Genomic DNA, 19481 nt, shown 5'->3' with positions numbered 1-19481 from the left:
TCAATGTATATTGAATTAATAAGAAACTATTGTACTTAGCTCTTAATCAGACACACAGCGCCACCATGTGGTATACTGCCAAAAGTCCTGGTGCTGACAATTAACCGCCGGTGCTGAGCCCTGTAAACCATTGGTTCAAATTAAGCACTGGTAGGTGGTGACCCTGAGATACCGGCTCAAAGCACAGTAGGAAATACCAACAATTCTGATGTTGCAGCAACTAAGAAAACTGAGCTAGGCAGTAGGTGGCCTGTGGATGGGCACGAGATGGACAAGTGATGCAGTGAATAGTGAGTTAGTGCTTAGGGTCAGTGTCTTGCATGACACTGTAATGTGCAAAAGAAAAATCAATTCCCCTGATCAAGGTAACTGACTACACAGCCCCCAATGAGCAATTTACACAGTGGCCATTCGTAATTTCATTAGCATTTATGTGAGGCGCGCTGATGTTCCAGGGCCTTGTACTCGCGGTATATAAACAAGCATCGGCAAAGGCGACAGGCCTAGCCTTGGGGAACATACTTTTTAAAAATATATTTTTACTTTTTGAAAACAAGCAATATGCGCAAATATATTCATATGAAAATAAAGACGTGGCCCAGCAACCAAGTGCAACTGCCCCAGCATTGAAAGGAACTCTTTTTCAAAAGGCTGTGCACATGAGAACTGCTGGAATGCCGCCACTCACAGCATAAGACAGCTAGCTGCTGAAGCCTGTTGACTCCCTGCCCAATGCTGCAGGCTGTAGTGAGCAGAAGCAAAATGTGAATGACAGTTGAACAGACCAATGGATGAAGTGACTGACAGAAAGCCCAAGTATGTTTGCTTCCATGTGTGCATTTTTATTAGGATTTCTTTTGGAAAAGGTATGACCAGCAGGACAGCTAACGCAGTCTCTGAACCCAAGCTAAAAATTCAAACAAATATATAAGATAAAAAGAAAGTTCAATCTTAGCTTGAATGAGCGAGAAGTAAATGCTCAGTTTCGTGTCGCTTTCTGCAGGCCGCGCTACATCTGATGGGACTTTGGCAGCCGAAGACTGGCATCTCGCCAAGACTGTGAACTCTTTGTCATTTCTAAGTCTATAAAGCAACGCAGGTGGCGAGTGGAGGGTATTACATTGGCCCTTGATAGGCAGTGAGATGATAGCGGATGAGCAGAGGGTGAGAGCTGGATGGACTGTGGTTGAGTGGTGGGTGGTCAGTGTCTAGCATGGTAGAGTGCCTAGCATGGCCAAGTCACTAGAAGGAGAAAGAAGAGGGTTGAGGGCAGGTTCCATCTGTACGGTACCTACAACAGAGCTTCCACTCAGTTTCCGTTCATCATTTTATAGAGCCTCTTATTGCAGTGTACAACCTTTAGAGCTAAGCCTCTTGGCGCACCGTCTCTTCACTTACGGCCTCTAGGCGCTTTTAGTGCACAACCTCCCAGTGAGTCAGTCTAAAGCCTCTGGCTGCATAAACCTACGTTAGAGTTACCACTTCTTAGTGAGTGAGTCGCTGAACATTTGCAGCCTGACTACAAGTCTGTTGGTGTATTGTGACCCGTGCGTAAAACCCTATTTACGCACGGGTTGGAATTACAACTTGGAAGTTATTTAACGCATCTTTATGGGATACGTTAAATATCTCAATCTTCGTTACATTTCCGAAGGTATTTACCGTATCGTGTGGATGTTGGTGTGTTAAAACATCAACATCTGCATGTTATTCCCCACAAACTTGTAATACATGCGCCATGATATCGTTATTGATCGGCTGCAATAAATAGCACCTCCACTTGTAATCCGGGCTCCAGGGGGTCAGCTTCATGGACCACATCCCCTTAGTTCAAAGGGTGCTAGAAGCATCACTGGGATTAGTCAGCTCTGCAGCTTTATTCTGCATAAATAGCAAATTGACCTGCTTGCCATATAATCCTGATTCACTCTTTGCAGGATCATTTGCAGATTTGGCTCAATGTGATCAAAATTTATTAAATGCCCTGCACTCTCGAGTGCCAAGGGGCACCTGACACTTGCACATGTTAACTGTTACCTTTCATCTCTTGATTGTGGCATATTGGCATTGAAAGAGGTGGCAGGTTTGCCCCGGTAGGGTTACTGTCAACAACTAAAGGAAGGATTTTGTTTGCCGCAGGAACCAATAACTCAATAACAACATATTTAGTGCAAGTCCACATAAGATGGGAAGAATAATTGATGTTTGGCACAAACATGTGTCGCATCACTATTCCCGTGTTCGTGTAAATGTCATGTTTATAAACAGACACTGTGCTGATAGTGGAAGGTACTTAACAAACAGTGTTCTCAATGCAGCAGCTAGACTACGAGGCTGCTGAGAGTTTGGGAGAATGAACATAAGTATGAATTTCACAACCCTGCCTGGAGGGGTGTTTCCCTAATGTAGATCGGTGCTCTCCCTGGCATCTTGGTGTGAGTGTTACAAGAAGTATGCACAGGTGGGCTCGTTTCCTGCATCACTGTATATGTATTACACACATTTATGTTACCCTGGGAGGTCGGAGAATATTGTTTAGAAATGGCATTCCTCTGCCTGCATAAAAGAACAAGCATTGGCAAAGCTAATATGCCTGCCTTGGCTAGCTTCCAGTGTTTTATTTATGGATTAATAACAAACATATGGAATAGACATTTGAAATGTAATAGTAATAAGTAGTAAAAATGCCACTGTAAAAAGGAGCCGTAGTGGGCATGTATTTATTGAAGAGGACTACTTTCCAGGCGGATGTTCACATGCGCAGAAGAGGATAAACGCCGTCACTCCCAGTGAGGAGAACCAATGGCTTAGGTGGGCAGACCCACTGCCCCAGGCTGTATGCTATGATGTAATGCCCATGCTTCCATTCTTCACCCTGCCCCCTGCTTCTGCTGCCCATGCTTCCATTCTTCACCCTGCCCCTGCTTCTGCTGCCCAAGCTTCCATTCTTCACCCTGCCCCTGCTTCTGCTGCCCCTCATCTCTGTGGTGCCCCTGCTCCTTGTACTGCCCATTCTTCAAACCTTACCCTGTATCCTGCTTCTGATGCCCGTTCTGTCTCTGCTGCCCCTGCGCCATGTGGTGCCCATGCTTCCATTCCTTACCCTGATCCCTGCTTCTGCTGCCCCTACTCTGTGCTGCCCCTGCTCTATGCACTGCCCATGCTTCCATTCTTCACCCTGCCCCCTGCTGCCCCTGCTTCATGTGATCCAGTGCTTCCGTTCCATACCCTGCCCCCTGCTCCCCCAGCTTCCTGTGCTGCCCAGCTCCATGGAATGGCAATGCTTCTTTTACGTACTCTGTTCCCTGCTTCTGATGCCCCTTCTCTCTTTGCTGCCCTCTACCTCATATGATCCCACGCTTCCATTCCATACCCTGTTCCCTGCTTCTGATGCCCCTTCTCTCTTTGCTGCCCTCTACCTCATATGATCCCACGCTTCCATTCCTTACCCTGTTCCCTGCTTCTGATGCCCCTTCTCTCTTTGCTGCCCTCTACCTCATATGATCCCACGCTTCCATTCCTTACCCTGTTCCCTGCTTCTGATGCCCCTTCTCTCTTTGCTGCCCTCTACCTCATATGATCCCACGCTTCCATTCCTTACCCTGTTCCCTGCTTCTGATGCCCCTTCTCTCTTTGCTGCCCTCTACCTCATATGATCCCACGCTTCCATTCCTTACCCTGTTCCCTGCTTCTGATGCCCCTTCTCTCTTTGCTGCCCTCTACCTCATATGATCCCACGCTTCCATTCCTTACCCTGTTCCCTGCTTCTGATGCCCCTTCTCTCTTTGCTGCCCTCTACCTCATATGATCCCACGCTTCCATTCCTTACCCTGTTCCCTGCTTCTGATGCCCCTTCTCTCTTTGCTGCCCTCTACCTCATATGATCCCACGCTTCCATTCCTTACCCTGTTCCCTGCTTCTGATGCCCCTTCTCTCTTTGCTGCCCTCTACCTCATATGATCCCACGCTTCCATTCCATACCCTGTTCCCTGCTTCTGCTGCCCCTGCTCTTTGTGCTGGCCCTGCTCCATGTGATACCCATGCTTCCATTCCTTACCCTGTCCCCTGCTCCTTGCTTCATCTGCCCCTTCTCTCTCTGCTGCCCCTGCTCCATGTGATGCCCATGCTTCCATTCCTTACTCTGATCCCTGCTTCTGCTACCATTGCTCCATGTGATGCCCGTGCTTCCATTCCTTACCCTGTCCCCTGCTCCTTGCTTCATCTGCCCCTTCTCTCTCTGCTGCCCCTGCTCCATGTGATCCCATGCTTTCATCCCTTACCCTGTTCCCTGCTTCTGCAGACCCTGCTTCATGTGATCCCATGCTTCCGTTCCATACCCTGCCCCCTGCTTCTACTGCCCCTGCTCTCTGTGCTTCAGAACATTCTCCTGCTTCCACTTGCCCCCGCGCTGTCTCTTGCCTTTATGCCCAGGGCACAAGTCCTAAAAAACAGATGTGGGGGGACTACTCTAGTTAAGCAGTATTTAAGTGACATCACGACGCGTGACATCACGGCACATGACATTACAGCGCATGACATTACATGGGGCATCACAGGAATTGACATCATAGGAAGTGATGTAAAGCGCTCTGCCACTATAGCCATGACTTCCTCTCTGACAGGTAGGAGCTTTGCTACACCTGGGACTTCCTCTTCGTCACACGGGAGCAGACCAGTGCTGGCGTTACCTGCAGGGCGCACAGGTGCTTACAGTAACTCGGACCTCCTGGTGGGTCCATCATTGCGACCATGCCTAGTACTTCTTAATGGGCACATATGCTCTTACCAAGGCCTGTGGGTGCTTAGCATGCCTGGCAAACCCCCAATGACTAACCATGGTAACCATTTCTCCCGGCACACCCTTCTGGACTCACCAGCACCTGCTATGCCAGAGAGTTCCTCAAGGGTACACGAGTGCTGACCCCACCTGGTTCTTTCACTGAGAATACAGGTGAAGACCATGCCCTGCTCATATGAGTTCTTACCATGTCCTGCACACCTTCCGGGACTCACCGATGCTTGTCATGCCAGAGACCCCTCAAGGGTACACGAGTGCTGACCTGGTCCGGGACTCCACCTAGAACTATTGGTGCTTACCACACCCGGCACACCCTCCAGGACTCACCAACACTTGCCACGCCCTGCCTGTCTTCCAGGACTCACTGATGGTTGCCATGCCAGAAACCCCTCAACAGTACACGAGTGCTGGACCTCCCAGTATTTTCACCAGGCAAGCAGCTAACAACCATGCCATAACCTGGTTATGAGAATATGCATGCTTACCATGCCTGTGACTTCCGCCTGGGCACACTGTGCCGGTGCCACTTGGAGTGGGGGGTCAGGTGATAGATGAGCTGCCTGCAGATCCGGTCGGTGGACTTCAGGGGGTCGCAGTCCTGGAAAAAGAGGCAGAATTCAGTGGAATACCCAGAAATTAACCACAAACCAAATGTATGTTTAGTCAGCAGCCAGACTGGAGCTATGATGACAGGCACTGTATGTACACAGGGATGGCATAAATCCATGGCAACAGGTTGAATGTGCGCATAGTGCCAGCAATGCCCTGGCAATAGGTCCTGTGTTTGCAAGTAGCCATGGAAAGAGGCTCTGTAGAGATAGCGTTAGCATAGCAATGATAAAAGACCTGGGGCCGGATTACGGTATGAGGGCATTTTCCTGGTTAGCTCTGGGCGCACCTTTCAAAAAGAGCGCCCAGCGCTAACCAGGAAAATGCGCCACATTTTAGTGAATGCTCTGCCGCAATGGCAGCCGCGAACTCGCGCTGCCCTGGGGCAGCGCATTCAGGTGAAAAATTGAGCTGCTGCTTTGAAGACGCTCTGTGTTTCACAGTGCAGGTGGCAACCCGCGTGCACTTTGAAGGGGGAGTGGAGATCCCCTTGCAGGTGGGTGCAGTGTGTGAGCCCTCCAGAGGGCTGCGATCAGTGGACGCACTCTCAGTGCGCCGCCTGACAGCTTCGTTTCCTCTGTGCCCACGTCTGTAATACAGCACAGGCGCTGAGGCAAAGGGATTCCCTCATTTGCATGAGGCCACGCCCCATGCAAATGAGCAAACTCCCTCTGATGATAGCGCTGGTGCTCTATGTGCGCCAACGCTATCTGTATTACAGAAGAGGATGCACAAGCGTTTGCCTCCCCTTCTGTAATACCAAAGTGACCCGGACAGGGCTGGCTTTAGCGCTGGTAGCGCCCGGTGCCACAATCATTTTTGGCGCCCCCGCACCCCATGACCGCTGCCTCAGTTTCTCTCACTACCACCAGGCAAAAGTGGTCCTCATCTCTCAAATCATACGTTATTGTTAAACACAGCGCCCTTCCCCTGAGGTCAGTGCCCCCACCACAGGTCAGCGCCCAGTGCGGCCGCACCATTCGCACTGCCCTAAAGCCGGCCCTGGTCCCGGGGGCGCAGCAAAGCAGGCGCAAAAGCCCACTGTGCCACCATGGCTCTCCGGTAATACAGGCCCAGATAAGTAGAGATGTCAGATGACGCCATGCTACCGAGACAACAACGTTCAAATCTGTGACTTTCCTTTAATAAATTGATGTCGTCTGGTAGTACAGTCTAGATGGTTTAATTCAACAGAACCAAGTCTACGTCTGCGAGCATGCATCGGGTTGTTAATTGAAAGTCCAGGGCACGCTGAAGTTCAGAGACGCATACTCATATACACTGAAAATGACACGGCCTCACAGACACGCTGTATCCTTGTGTCTGTTTTTCATATGAGGCAGTGAGAGTGCAGCAGTATGTAAGCTAGATTTAGGATTTCTTGAGCCATAGGCTTGAGGGGGCGTGGTGTTGAGGTGGGCAAGATAAGCACGACTCACAACAAATATCTGCCTTTGCCCTCACAGGGAGCGAGCGGCTCTAATTTAGAGCCATGACAAGCCCCACAGATGGTATGTTATCGTTACCTCACAGGCCATGCATCGGAAGTCAATAATGATGATATCATTTGAGATGTCAAGAGTGATGTCATAAATTATGTTGTAGAACATGTCATGAGTGATGTAATATGTGAGGACATAAACAGTGCATGGCGGGGTGCATGTTATAGTTAGGTCTGCTAACTATAACCAGTGAATGTATGTGTTTTTTTACTTTAAAATGTGAATTTTGTCACTGACATATTCACCTAACTATAAGGTCACCTTAACCTTTGTTTCTTTCAGTAAATTTCCAAGTTTAAAAAAACAAACAAAAGCAGTTCTTTTTATCACGCCTAACTATAGCATTACTTTAACCTTTGGTTTTTTCAGTGAATTTCTACTGTTTTTTTATATTACCTATCGTAAAAACTATCTCCCCCATGCGCTGTCTTTGGCCGTGTGCCACGGGGGTTGCCCGCAGAGCCTGGCATGCAGCTACACCCTGCGGTGAACCCGCGTAGGAAGCACAAATCCCATGCTGTGCACGGCCAAAGGCCATGTGCAGCAGGGGTTTGGCCACAGGACTTGGCCTGCCACCAGGCCCTGTGGCAAAACCCCCAGCAGGCAGCGAACCCCACACTACACACAGCCTTTGGCATGCGCGGCACAGGGTTGGCGTTCGGGCGGCCCTGGGCACCCCATTTCCCAAGACCACAACATATATGTTAAGAGGAGGGGGGGGTACATCCCCCTCCCGAGTCTTATAAAGCCCTAGGGACCCCATCCTCTGGAGCCAAATACAATAGTAAAGTGGAGAGGGCCCATCCCAGAGACGTCTTAGGCCCCGGGGACCCGATCCCCTGAGGCTGTCTGTATTTTTTAAAAGGGGAGTGAGGCCACACAACCCCACTCCCTGAGCCTACTTTGGCCCTGGGGACCCCATCCCTAGGGCCACCACTAATAATAGGTGGCTGACCACCCAGGGAAACCAAGCACCACGTTAGAGGCAGCAGGCGGAGTCGCTGGGCCCCTGCCTCCCCAACCAGCTACCGCATGATGCAGGTGCCAGCATTGTTTCCACCTAGAGGGAGCAGCTGCTTTTTGTATGCTCAAACCGAGTGGGATCAATATGTGATTTATTTTCCTGCCCCCAAGAGTGCTGAAGGAAGTGCTCTGGTGGGACATCCTTGACCAATTAATGAAAAAGGCAGTTTTACCAAACTCCCCCTGCTCCATTAGGGGTTTACAGATTGCAAAAGCCCATATAGTTCCCACTCAGAAGCCCCCCTGAGGTACCTTACCCATACCCATCCAATTATGTCAAGGAACTTAAGCCGGAAAAAGCGAGGTTAAAGAGAAGAATCAGCTCTCCGACTGGTCACTCATTTCACATCTTCCGAGGTCTGGCTACGGAACTGTACATAGTGTGAAGGCCATGAGCTTACTGACACCAGCATTCAGAGTCGCATTAGCAGAGGTGCAAATTGTTCATCTGTCTGATCTCAGAGTTCGTCGGCAGGGATAAATCAAGTTTTTTTGCAAGTTTTTATTAGCACTAGGAGTGGGCGAAATGTTCCGTTCCTCCGGCAGAACTGGAAGCATTTTGGTGATTCCGCGTTACTCTTGTAAGATGGATTTCAAGTCAAATTCCACCAATTGTCGCATGGTAGAATTTTTACTTGTGTGCGCTTAAATGGTAAGTTTGTGAGCGCACGCAAGATTTGGCGTCCACTAACGTGATTTTCAGTTGCTAGGAGGACACCTGCCGAGATTTTTCCAACACAGCGGTCACAGCCTGTCGCGACAGTTCACGGTCAGGAGGCTACCGACCAAGCACAAAATCCAAATAAATTTATACAAAACATCTTTTAGTATAGGGCCAACAGGATGACCCTACAGCCCATTTTCCCAACAGGTGGATGCTGGGTGCATTCCAAACTGCCATGAGCGATGGGATTTCGGGCCCCTAAGAAAGGTGTACGGGGGAGGATCCTTCACAGATCAAACTAGGGGCAGGGTGAAACAAGCATTGGCATAGCCAATAGGTCTCACCTTATAAGTGTTTAGCCATGCAACAGTTGCATAACTACATACTTATAAGGTCCCAAAAGCGAGACCTATTGGCTATGCAAAGCGGCCGTGGGGCCGAAAGTGAAAGTGATCGCGATCAAACATCAAAGCGGCCGCGCGGCCACGAAAGTGTAAGTAATCCTGGTAAAGCACGGCGCGCGCGCCCGCGCACATGCACTGTAGCTGTAGGCTGGCCTGGTAGCACTTTTTGGAGCCCTCTCAATAAGTCTCGCCAGACCAGCGCATGCGCTGGGTCAGGCGAGACCTAAAAAGGAAAGGCAGTAAAATGAGAAGGACTTTCCACAATTTCGTTTATTTGAATTAAGAAATGAGTAGTGTGAAAATCACTCCAGTGAATTTTGATTGATTCCATAATAAACATAACATCTCAGCATCCATGACAATGTTTGAAGACGAAAAGGCAGATATCACAATACTACAGGAAACACATTTTGTGGGGGTTGGAGCTAAATCTATTGAAGCATTCGGTAACTGTGGGACCCCGAAGTAGGTGTGTAAACGGGCGTACCGGTGAGAGAACCAATGGTTCAGAGCCCACGCTCCCCACGGGAACCATGAGGCTTTATATTTAGCCTTTTTAACATCCGAATCATCCTTCAAGAACGGCTTGAAGGCACAACAAACTACTCTCTAATAAAGGTGTAGTACACAGAGGTTCAGGGTGTGGGTGCACCTTAGCGAGTGCAGACCCCCCGTTCCTCAAATTCCTGGTCCTGACGAAAACCTAAGAATTACTAGAAAGGTTGAAACATGTTGACCACACACACATACCAACACTGATATCACTGGCCATTAATACCAGTTACGATATCTATTCACGGGTTTTAATTGTGCCAAGTGGCTTCATATTAAATTATTAGGAAGCACACCGCTGACACTTTGAATATATCACTTTTATTTTTCATCATTCACGTTTTCACTCACCTACACACACGAAAACCCGCTCCGCTGGAATTCCAGGCGTCGAAGCACACCCTGACGGCATTCGGCGGTCAGGGTGGGACCCAGATGATGAAGCATGTCACCAACCAGGTTGGTGAGTGATGGGTCTTTTTCCAAATAGGAAATTCTTTTGCCCTGAATTTCTCTATCTCTCCCCCTTCTTTTCGATTGAATCTTTTTCGACTGCATCTCTCTCCCTCCTTTGTTTTATACTCATATCCAGACCGGGGGTTCGGGATCCTCATTACCCTCACTCTCTCTATTGTTTTTTTGGATAGTGTGAAAATCACTCCAGTGAATTTTGATTGATTCCATAATAAACATAACATCTCAGCATCAATGACAATGTTTGAAGACGAAAAGGCAGATATCACAATACTACAGGAAACACATTTTGTGGGGGTTGGAGCTAAATCTATTGACAACTGTGGGTGGGTGCAGGAGAATTAACAGTGCAGCTTCTGTACTGGAAGCTGTGTGTATCATTGGCATTTGAGTTTTTCTATTTACAGTCTGCAAGTGGCCGAGCAGCACTAAAGCACCTGAAAATGAATGTTACAGAAAAAAAGACTTTGCTTTCTATTCTGTAGCTCTGGTATACAAACAAGCATTGGAAAACCAACAGCATGCAGCAGAAACGTCAGAACCACCGACTTTGCTAATGCTAGGTTTTTTGTATGTGTGGCTGCAGACTGTCTCTTTTTAGTACTAACTCATATGTTTTTATTTGGTTGTTGATATCCAGAGCTCTGACAACACACTGGACGTGAATCTCCAAACACAAGACAGCAGTATTTTCTGCTTTACATCACAGCTTTTACAGGAAATAAGATGGCATAACATCACATGCCTGCAACTATACGGAACACGTGTATGGAGAGGAGGCCTGCGATTATCACACAGTCTGTACATTTGATCAAATATATTAATGTACAGATCTGGACACCTTAAATGTTTACTGCTCAAATACACACAAATTCCACAACAGATCGGAAACTACAACCAGGCGTGCATGAAAAGCACCACTTTTTAAGGACACCAGGCTTCGAGTAATAGCCATGGTCCACTGCCCCGTGATAGGTATGGTCCCTAACAGAGAGTACATAACACTCATTCAGATGTGTGGGCCCACATCCCAACTTATATGAGCCTCTCTTCCAGACACAGCATCATTTTGCTACATACAATGTTCTGCTGCATAGATCTGGCCGACTCAGTTGGTTCCTGGGTTTTCTTTTGATGCAGAGAAGGACTCACCTTTTTGGGGCACTGCAGATTCCGGGCCAGACTCATCAGCAGCTCGTGGGAGATGGGGTCCACCAGATTCAGGAAGGTGGCGTGGCGGTAGAGAATGTCCTTCAGCAGGGACCCCTCCAGGCCCAGGTCCTGTCAAAAAACAACCACAGAAGAGCAGTGAGCGAGATATGTGAATGCGTGGCGCTTGGCCAAGCTCTTGAAGAACACAACAGCAAGCTACGTGTGCATTACACTAATCACTTCAAAAGCACGCTCCGCAACAATGAACTGTATGGAACACCAGCGAGTACTGGTGATCCGTCACCATGCTAGGGTGTAAACACGCACCCCCAACTGCAGTGAGAGCGAAGCAAGTGAGCCTGACTTTGGTCAGAGGATTTGGAGGGGGAGGCACTCCCAATGAGGCTACTTTGGAAGAATGTGGCCAAACTGCATACTTTATAGCACAATGTTCATGTTTGCCACAGAGCCACGTGTTCTTAAAGGACACTTAAGCATTCCAGTACTTTCATGGTGTGCCAGGAATCCATGAGCCTCCCCAGGTGCACTTGGCCACACCGTCTTTTAGCAATGCAACGCTTATCGTTGCTTAGCTACTCCTGGCCGCGCCTATCTCCTATCAAGGCGGCGGCCATTTAAAGATGGTGGGTGCCAGGAAGCCTCTTGGAGCGGAGTCTTGAGTTTACCTCTACTCTCCTCAGAGCTTACTGATCACTTTTTGAATCCACACACGCCTTTTTCTGGATTTGCTTTGCTTGTATATTGCGAGGTGTCTGGCTCACACAGCACAAGGAGAGTAAATCTCTCTTTCTTTGCTTCTATGGTTATTTTGCACAATTAGTTTGCTTATTATATTTACATTTTCAGTTTGGTTTCAGTAGGCGCATTGCCTAGAGAGCTAGGTCTTGACACCAGGATCTGCTGGGATCTGTTTTCAGTGCTTCTGGTGGCCACACTTCCTTATAGTGACGCACAGCGCTTATCGCATTTTAGTTCTCATGGCCGCGCCTCGCTCCTGTTCAGGCTTGGAGGCCATTTAAAAACAATGTGCTGCTGGTCTTTGAATTTATATAGCGCCTTCTACCCATAATGCGGCGTCTGCAAGCTAGTCGGTGCCTTTGTATAGAGTGGCTTAGCATGCGGTAGCGTAGAGCAGAGTGTTGGAGCGTAGAGTATAGTGCTGTGGTGCAGAGTAGTTGGCATAGAGTGTAATTGCATAGAAAGCATGGGTTTTGAGTAAAGTGGTGCAGTGGCGTAGAGTGCAGTTGTTTAGAGTAGAGGGGCATAGAGTGCAGTGTCAGAGTACAGTGACATAGAATGGCACAGCATAGATTGCAGTGATGTAAAGTGCAGTTGCGCAGAGTAAAGTAGAGTGGTGTAGAGTCCAATGGCATAGAGTGGAGTGGCGCAGAGTGGCATAGAGTGCAGTGGCATAGAGTAGATTGTTTCAGAGTAGAGTGAAGTGCCGTAGAATGGAGTGGTGCAGGGTAGAGTGCAGTGGCGTAGAGTGCATTGGCATAAAGTGCAGTATTGCAGAGTAGAGTGGCATTGTCACGTGGCCCATATGGGTATTGTCGTCTTCCCTATGTTACCATGAGCACGTTGCTGACTGTCTGCTGTGTTGCGCATGTTACTACACATTTTTATTTTGCTGGTGCCACACTGAAACTTTCACATGGAACATGCTGTTGTTTTCGCGCTTTGCTCCTTCCTGGGATTTGGTCTGAACATCGTGAACAAGGTCGAACAACAATGCCCCTTGTTATTCTGTTCTGGTCAGGCCCCAGCACCTAGACAAAACATTCAGATGCAGCTGTTGTTTGGGAACACGTACATTATTCATTTGAGGGTACACGGATGGGTAACACACACTTGGAGAGGGACCTTCCCAGGGAGAAGAGCAAGACAGCACCTGTGATGTAGATCTAGCACCTATAGACTGAGGTACGCGGCATGCAAATAACGCCCAGAGATCTTCTAATATATAATCATCTGGCTTATATACAAGGAGAGGGAGGGTAGGCTACGATGTTTTTCACCATGACAGCTCCTTTTATGATTTACGGACTACTTGCTATGCTGACCGTATTTGTGTTTTTCTGCAGATTGTGGCACGTATACTGCATACTAGAGCACATTAGTTAAAATAAATATTTTAAACTTGTTTGTGTCTCGGTCAGATTTTATTGTGGATGAGTAGAAGAGTGTGAGCGAAAGGGTGTGTCTTGCAACCGCGATTCCTGAGAGAGTCTGGAGTGTTGTGTTCTGGGATGTCTAATCACTTGTTCCTCTTTGAGTGAGTAGGAGGGCAAGTGAGACACTATAGCTAGTCAGTCCCAGGCTCATGGGTACTAATTTGGTAGGATAACTCAGTCCCTGCCTACTAATCCCGAGCATAGTTCTGTGGTTTCGCAGAATCCCTGCAATAGCACAGACTGGAGAGGTGCAGAGTAGAGTGGAGTGGCCTAGACTAGAGTGGTTTAGAGTGCAGTGGTGAAGAGTGCAGTGCTTCATAGTAAAGCGGAGTAAAGTGCACTAGCATAGAGTAGAGTAGAGAGGCGAGGAGTGGACTGTCATAGAGTGCAGTGACGCACAGTAGATTACAGTGGTGTTGAGTGTAGCGGCATGGAGTGAAGTGAAGTAGAGTGCACTGGCTTGCAGTACAGTAGAGTGGCACCGAGTAGAGTGGTACAGAGTAGAGTGCAGTGGCATGGCGTACAGTGGTGCAGAGTAGAGTGGCTTAGTGTTCACTGGCAGAGAGCGCAGTGTTGCAGACTAGAATGTTGTAGAGTGCAGAGGTGTGAAGTGGTGTAGAGTAGAGTGGCGTAGAGTGCACTGGTGTAGAGGGCAGTGTCGTAGAGTGCGGTGGTGCAGAGTAGATTAGAGTGGCATAGTGTAGTGGCATAGAGTGAATCAGCATAGAGTACAATAAAGGGGTGTAGAGTGGAGTGCAGTTATATAGAATGCGGTGGTGCGGAGGAGAGTGCTGGAGAATTCAGTGGCGGAGAGTGCAGTATTGCAGAGCAGAGTGGAGTTGAGTGAAGTGGCATAGAGTGGAGTGGTGCAGAGTGGTATGGTGCAGGGTAGGGCGGAGTGATGCAGAGTGTAGTGGCGTAGTGTGCTTTGGCGTAAAGTGGCGTGCAGAATAGAATGCAGTGGCAGAGAGTGCAGTGTTGCAGAATAGACTGTTGTAGAGTGCAGTAGTGTATACTTCAGTGCATTGGTGTGGATTGCAGTGGCATAGAGTGGTGCAGAGTAGTGTGGCATAGAGAGCATTGGCATAGAGTACAGTAATGCAGAGTAGAATAGAGTTGTGTAGAGTACAATGGCGAAGAGTGCAGTGGTGTTAAGTGTTGTAGAGTATAGTGGCAGAGAGTGCAGTGGTGCATAATAGATTGGCATAGAATGCAGTGGAATGGAGTGCATTGGTTTTGAGTAAAGTGGTGTAGAGTTTACTGGCATAGAGTGCAGTGATGTAGAGTAGAGTGCAGCGCTGTAGAGTGCAGTGTTGCAGAGTAGAGTGGCAAAGAATGCAGTAGCGCAGAGTGGAGTGGTATAGAGTGTGCAGTGATGCATAGTAGAGTAGTGTGGGGTAGAGTGCATTGTCACAGAGTAGAGTTGTGTAGAGTAGAGAAGTAAAGAGTGAAGTGCCGTAGAGTGAAGAGTTGCAGAGTAGAGTGCAGTGACGCAGTGTGGAGTAGCGTGGAGTGGAATGGGGTCCTGTGGACTGGTTCAAAGTAGACTGTAGTGGCGTGGAGTGGTGCAGAGTAGACTGGAGAGGGGTATAGTCTAGTATGCATGGTGTGGTAGCGCACTGCTATTACAGACAACTCAGCTTCAATTCAAATGATAATTACATTTGCACAACAAAGTTTTACTGATAAAAGTATACAGCGCACAAATGATATGTGGAAATGTCATCACCTAGTGTATTGATTAGTTTTGATCATACTAAAATATTTGTTTCCACCTCATTGCACAATTACCCAAAAAAGTGCTTCATTTGTGCCTTTTTTTAACTCTGATATATCCTTAAATATCTGCACAGTTATTTTACTGCCATTTTTAATTTTGCTGTGGGCCAGAACAAAAATACCATCGTACAGCCTTCCTCAAACACACCTCCAGTAGCCAGCTCAATTGTCATTTAAATCCTCTCACTTTGAAGTCTGTGAAAGAAAAGTAAACACCAAGCTCCCTCTGAAGACTGAGCATGACATCTGACCTCTGTCTTGGAATGCACAGCAAATGTGACAAGATAAGAACACGATTTAAAGGCCTGATTACAGTAATGCAGGACTGACAGAATATTACAATAAATAGGGTTTGGGTAATGGAAGGGACGAACTCAAGCTGGACAGCTTAAAAAAAATAAAGCTGGCAAATAGAAAGCAAGCAACTGTGAGTTACGAAGCCAACGGTGAAAAATGGGCGGAATACATTCCCAGGGAAGGTTTTTGAATGTCCTCAAGATGTCGTTAGTAAGCCAGACAGTGTAGGCTTCGACCTAAAAAGGCTGATTTAGACTAGACAGTTTCGAAAATAAAGTTCCAGATGGCCTGTTATTAGGTTGAGCGCTGCCTGGATTCAAAATATGGTGAACTTACAAAAAACATACAGTGGCTTGCTAACTAACGATTGCTCACTATTGGTCTGCTTTAGTATCACTCTTATTTGCTTGCTTTCTATTGAAGGGATTTTCTCATTTCAGCATGTCCATCTTGTTTAAGCTCTCCATGAGAGTACATGTGTTTTCCAGCTGTGTCCCTCCTGTGCTTATTTTCCCCTCATTTTCTTTTGCTGATGAGTTTCTCCCCCATGCACTCATGTGGTTCTCTCTCGTCTGTGTACTTCTTGGATCAGTAAAGAAAAATAAACCAAACGCATCATTTTGTAGGTGTGCACATGCAAGTTAAAAGCATGCGTGCCCTTACAAAATGATGCTGCAGTTGCATCATAGTGTTCTTTTTTAGGTCTCGCCTAGCATTGCAGCGCATGCGCTGCACACTCGGCGAGATTTACTGTTAACGAGGAGTTTGAGAAAAGGGCTTGAAGCCCCGCCCCTTATTTCCATTAGCTGGCGTCACCGTTTATGGTAAACGGTGGGCTGCCATTGGAAATTAGCTGTTTGGGTTGCCTCCCTTTCGCTTCCCATCTGGACTGGGTCGCAAAGCACTTTCTTATCTTTATGGGGCCATGTGTTTCTAATTAGCGTGGAAACACATGGCCCCATAAAGCTAAGAGATCGATGCTTGTTATAGTCGGTCGCAGAAGACGCCCCCTGTCCCATTGTTGGCGTGCACTGTATTCCTATCAGAGGCTCTGAACAAGCAGTGTTTCAAAACCCAACAAGAGAAAGTATGTGTTTGAATATGTTTGAGTTTCTTTGTATGCATGTGTGTGTTTATTGCTGGGCATGTCTCTTTCTGTTTTAAAGGACTTCAGGTAGATCCTTTACGCAGCCATAAGCTTAAGGTTTCATGTGACTCCTCAGCCCTGAAGACAGGCGGGATGGAGTCAGACACAAAAGAAGGTCCAGTCCAACAACCACCAGCACTGACACTAGTTGTCACGGGGATTATTCTCCCCGTGCCTCAAAACATGAATGTGATCTTGTGTAATTTAACCGGTGCTCATGCACAGTGATCCAATATCTTTGTGTGGAGTTTGCGCTATATAAAACTGCAATAAACGCTACTCCATCATGGTTTTACATTTGTTTACATCTTGTTACTTAGAGGAGTCGAGCGAAATGCTGCGCATGGGCGGCCAGCTGTGCCACTTCTTTTCAATCTCCTAGTTCTTGGGCCGGCTCCTCAGGCGTCGCTCCCTGCCCCAGCTGCACGAAAAACCTCTTGTGTGCCTGCGCAAGTAGCCGCTCTTCCTCACACTTTTCAGGTTACTGCTGCTGCACTTTGACTCCAGGGAGCACTTCAGCTGCATGCTGCCGATCCTCGCTGCCCCCCTGATACCCCACTGCCGGGGTCTTTACTGGTGCATTTGTGTGTGCCCCCGACCAAGGCTAACAGAGGGCACCTTGTCCCCAGCACTGCAGCGGTTCGTATTCCTCTAAAGCATTTGTCTCGAGGCTAACTGCAAACGTGAAGCACTCTTCAAAATTTCACCACGAAGCATGCTGTTTATTTGCAGTCTGCACCCATTGTTGTGTGCCACTGTGCTTGAGCGAATTAACAAAGCAGTGCTTTCTTTTAGCTACATAAATAAAAACATTCTGATTTTGAAACGCAACGGGCACTTTATTTTCAGGCCACATTTACGGGTGCTTTTTGTTGTACATGTTTTGTGTTTAGCGCACTATTAATTTATTTATAGCCTGTAAGATTTATTGCTCAATGTTTCTCATTTTTGTGCTGGAATGAGGGAAAAACGACTTAATTGGCATTAGTTCAACCCCGGCACGCAGCGGCAGAGCTGTTTCAGAGGTCTCCCTTCTGTTGCTCTTCCCCCCACATCTGTGCTTTTATGGCTCTCTCGCCAGTGTGCATCTCTACTCCGTGCACTTCCTCCACATGACAGACCTGGCATGCTGTCCTGCTCCTCTGTATTCTTTCTGCTCTGCCACACTTTTCACACATAACAGCTATTTATTTTCTCACATGAGCGCCTGCCGAGCTGGGCCTCTTTGCTTCGCTAAGTGGCTCTTTTCCATAAATGAGCTCCCTGTCAAAAATCATGGTTGCGTCTGCTACTCCACCCTCCTACAGTGAGCCATTAGACTTCACATGTAATGTCACTAGGGCAGTGTCATAAACCCAGCAAACTAGCAGATCAAGCCTTTGTACTTAGATTACAGTGCACTTTGTATGTCTGGGTTTTAATCCTATTTCAAGAAACATGTTTAGAGTTTGCATTTTTAAACATCTGAAATGCTGCTGAAGCTTTATTCATTAAACCTGCATTCACCACCTAAATTATGTTTAAAAAGTTATTTCTTTTCCAAGTCATGGGCAAGGGATGGTTTAAAGTGCTGCATCCAAATTGTAATATCGCCTGAAACCGTTCATGTAAGTACTCTTTCTGGCAGCATCTCCAGGATCTGTGTTTATTTATTTTTTGAAAATGTTGTGGCGGTTTCTGCCTGGTAACTTTGTATCCAACAATTTACTAAGGCTAAAACAGGCCCTGCAAACACATATAATTTTGACAGTCCTCCTGCAGCTGTTTTTACCGTTATTCATAAAGGATAATAAAAGACATTTGATATTTCCTTTGCACATACGTGCACATTAATCATTGCCACCTAATTACACTCTACTAAATATCAGATAAATACATCCCACATAAAACCACTATGCCACATAGCAAACATCCATACAAATACACTCCACACCATGCCACATAATTCCCATCAGCATAATTTCACTCAAAATACCACACAGTTCCACGCCACGTAATTTAGCTCCACACATTTCCATTCTGCACCACATAATTCAACAACAAACCACATTATTCAAATCAACTCACTTACACAACAAATGCATCCAATCCACACCTCAAAATTCAACATCATGTCACACAATTCAAAAGCTCACCACATAATTAAATTCCACTACATACCACGCCACAAGCCAACATACCAATACACATATTTACACTCCATAACACTCACTCATTCTACATAATTCCAGTTAATTTAATACCACATAATTACTATCCACATAATTCCACTACACAAATACACACTATTCCACCCCACACAATTCCACAACTAACAAGTTCAATCCAATCCATATAATTAAACTCCACACTACATACCTCCACTCCATAAACAAAAAACATTGTCATTTACAACACCATTAGATCCAACTTTCACTAATGGGAGACCAATTGCATTGCAAATGTTTGTGTTATTGTGCTTTGTGGCAGATCTGCCCCACTGTATCTCTTGGGGCTCTACAAACAAATTTGGTGATAAAGAGTAAATTGTATTTTTCTTAACAACTTTTTAATTAAAAAGTTCTTCTCTTTAATTTCCTGTAATTCCCATAGTTGAAAAAACAAGCATTTGCAATGCAATAGGTTTCGCATGTCGAGAGTTTGAGCTATTGGCAAGTGGGCTGCTGGATGATGTTGGCGTAGGAGTGGTTGATCATAAGAACTTGCAGGAGACACATGTGAACTCTCCTTCAATGTTTTGTGGTGCAGTGTGGCAGCAGTGCGGTGAGCGGCAGCCAGGCCTGAAAGAACAGAGGAGTGCAGCACGGTAGCGGGATTGGGACAGAACCAGGGTCCCTGGTGCTGGACACGGTGCAGGTGTAGATAGGCGTAGCTGTGCCTGCTGC

The 19481-nt window shown here is 47.0% G+C and overlaps 1 protein-coding gene across 1 annotated transcript in view; it reads right to left on the bottom strand.

The window, feature by feature from the left end:
* Positions 1-19481, bottom strand: part of LRRC75B (leucine rich repeat containing 75B) — a 180583-nt gene that overhangs the window by 12868 nt on the left and 148234 nt on the right. The window contains exons 2-3 of the mRNA XM_085636064.1: positions 11179-11307; positions 5284-5396 (exon numbers count right to left, since the gene is read on the bottom strand). Of these exons, the coding sequence (XP_085492190.1) occupies positions 5284-5396; positions 11179-11307 (242 nt within the window). The remainder of the gene's footprint in view (positions 1-5283; positions 5397-11178; positions 11308-19481) is intronic.

This window comes from Triturus cristatus, chromosome 11, assembly GCF_964204655.1.
Source record: "Triturus cristatus chromosome 11, aTriCri1.1, whole genome shotgun sequence".
NCBI classification, from domain to species: Eukaryota; Metazoa; Chordata; class Amphibia; order Caudata; family Salamandridae; genus Triturus; species Triturus cristatus.
This window is presented reverse-complemented; position numbering and strand designations above follow the sequence as displayed.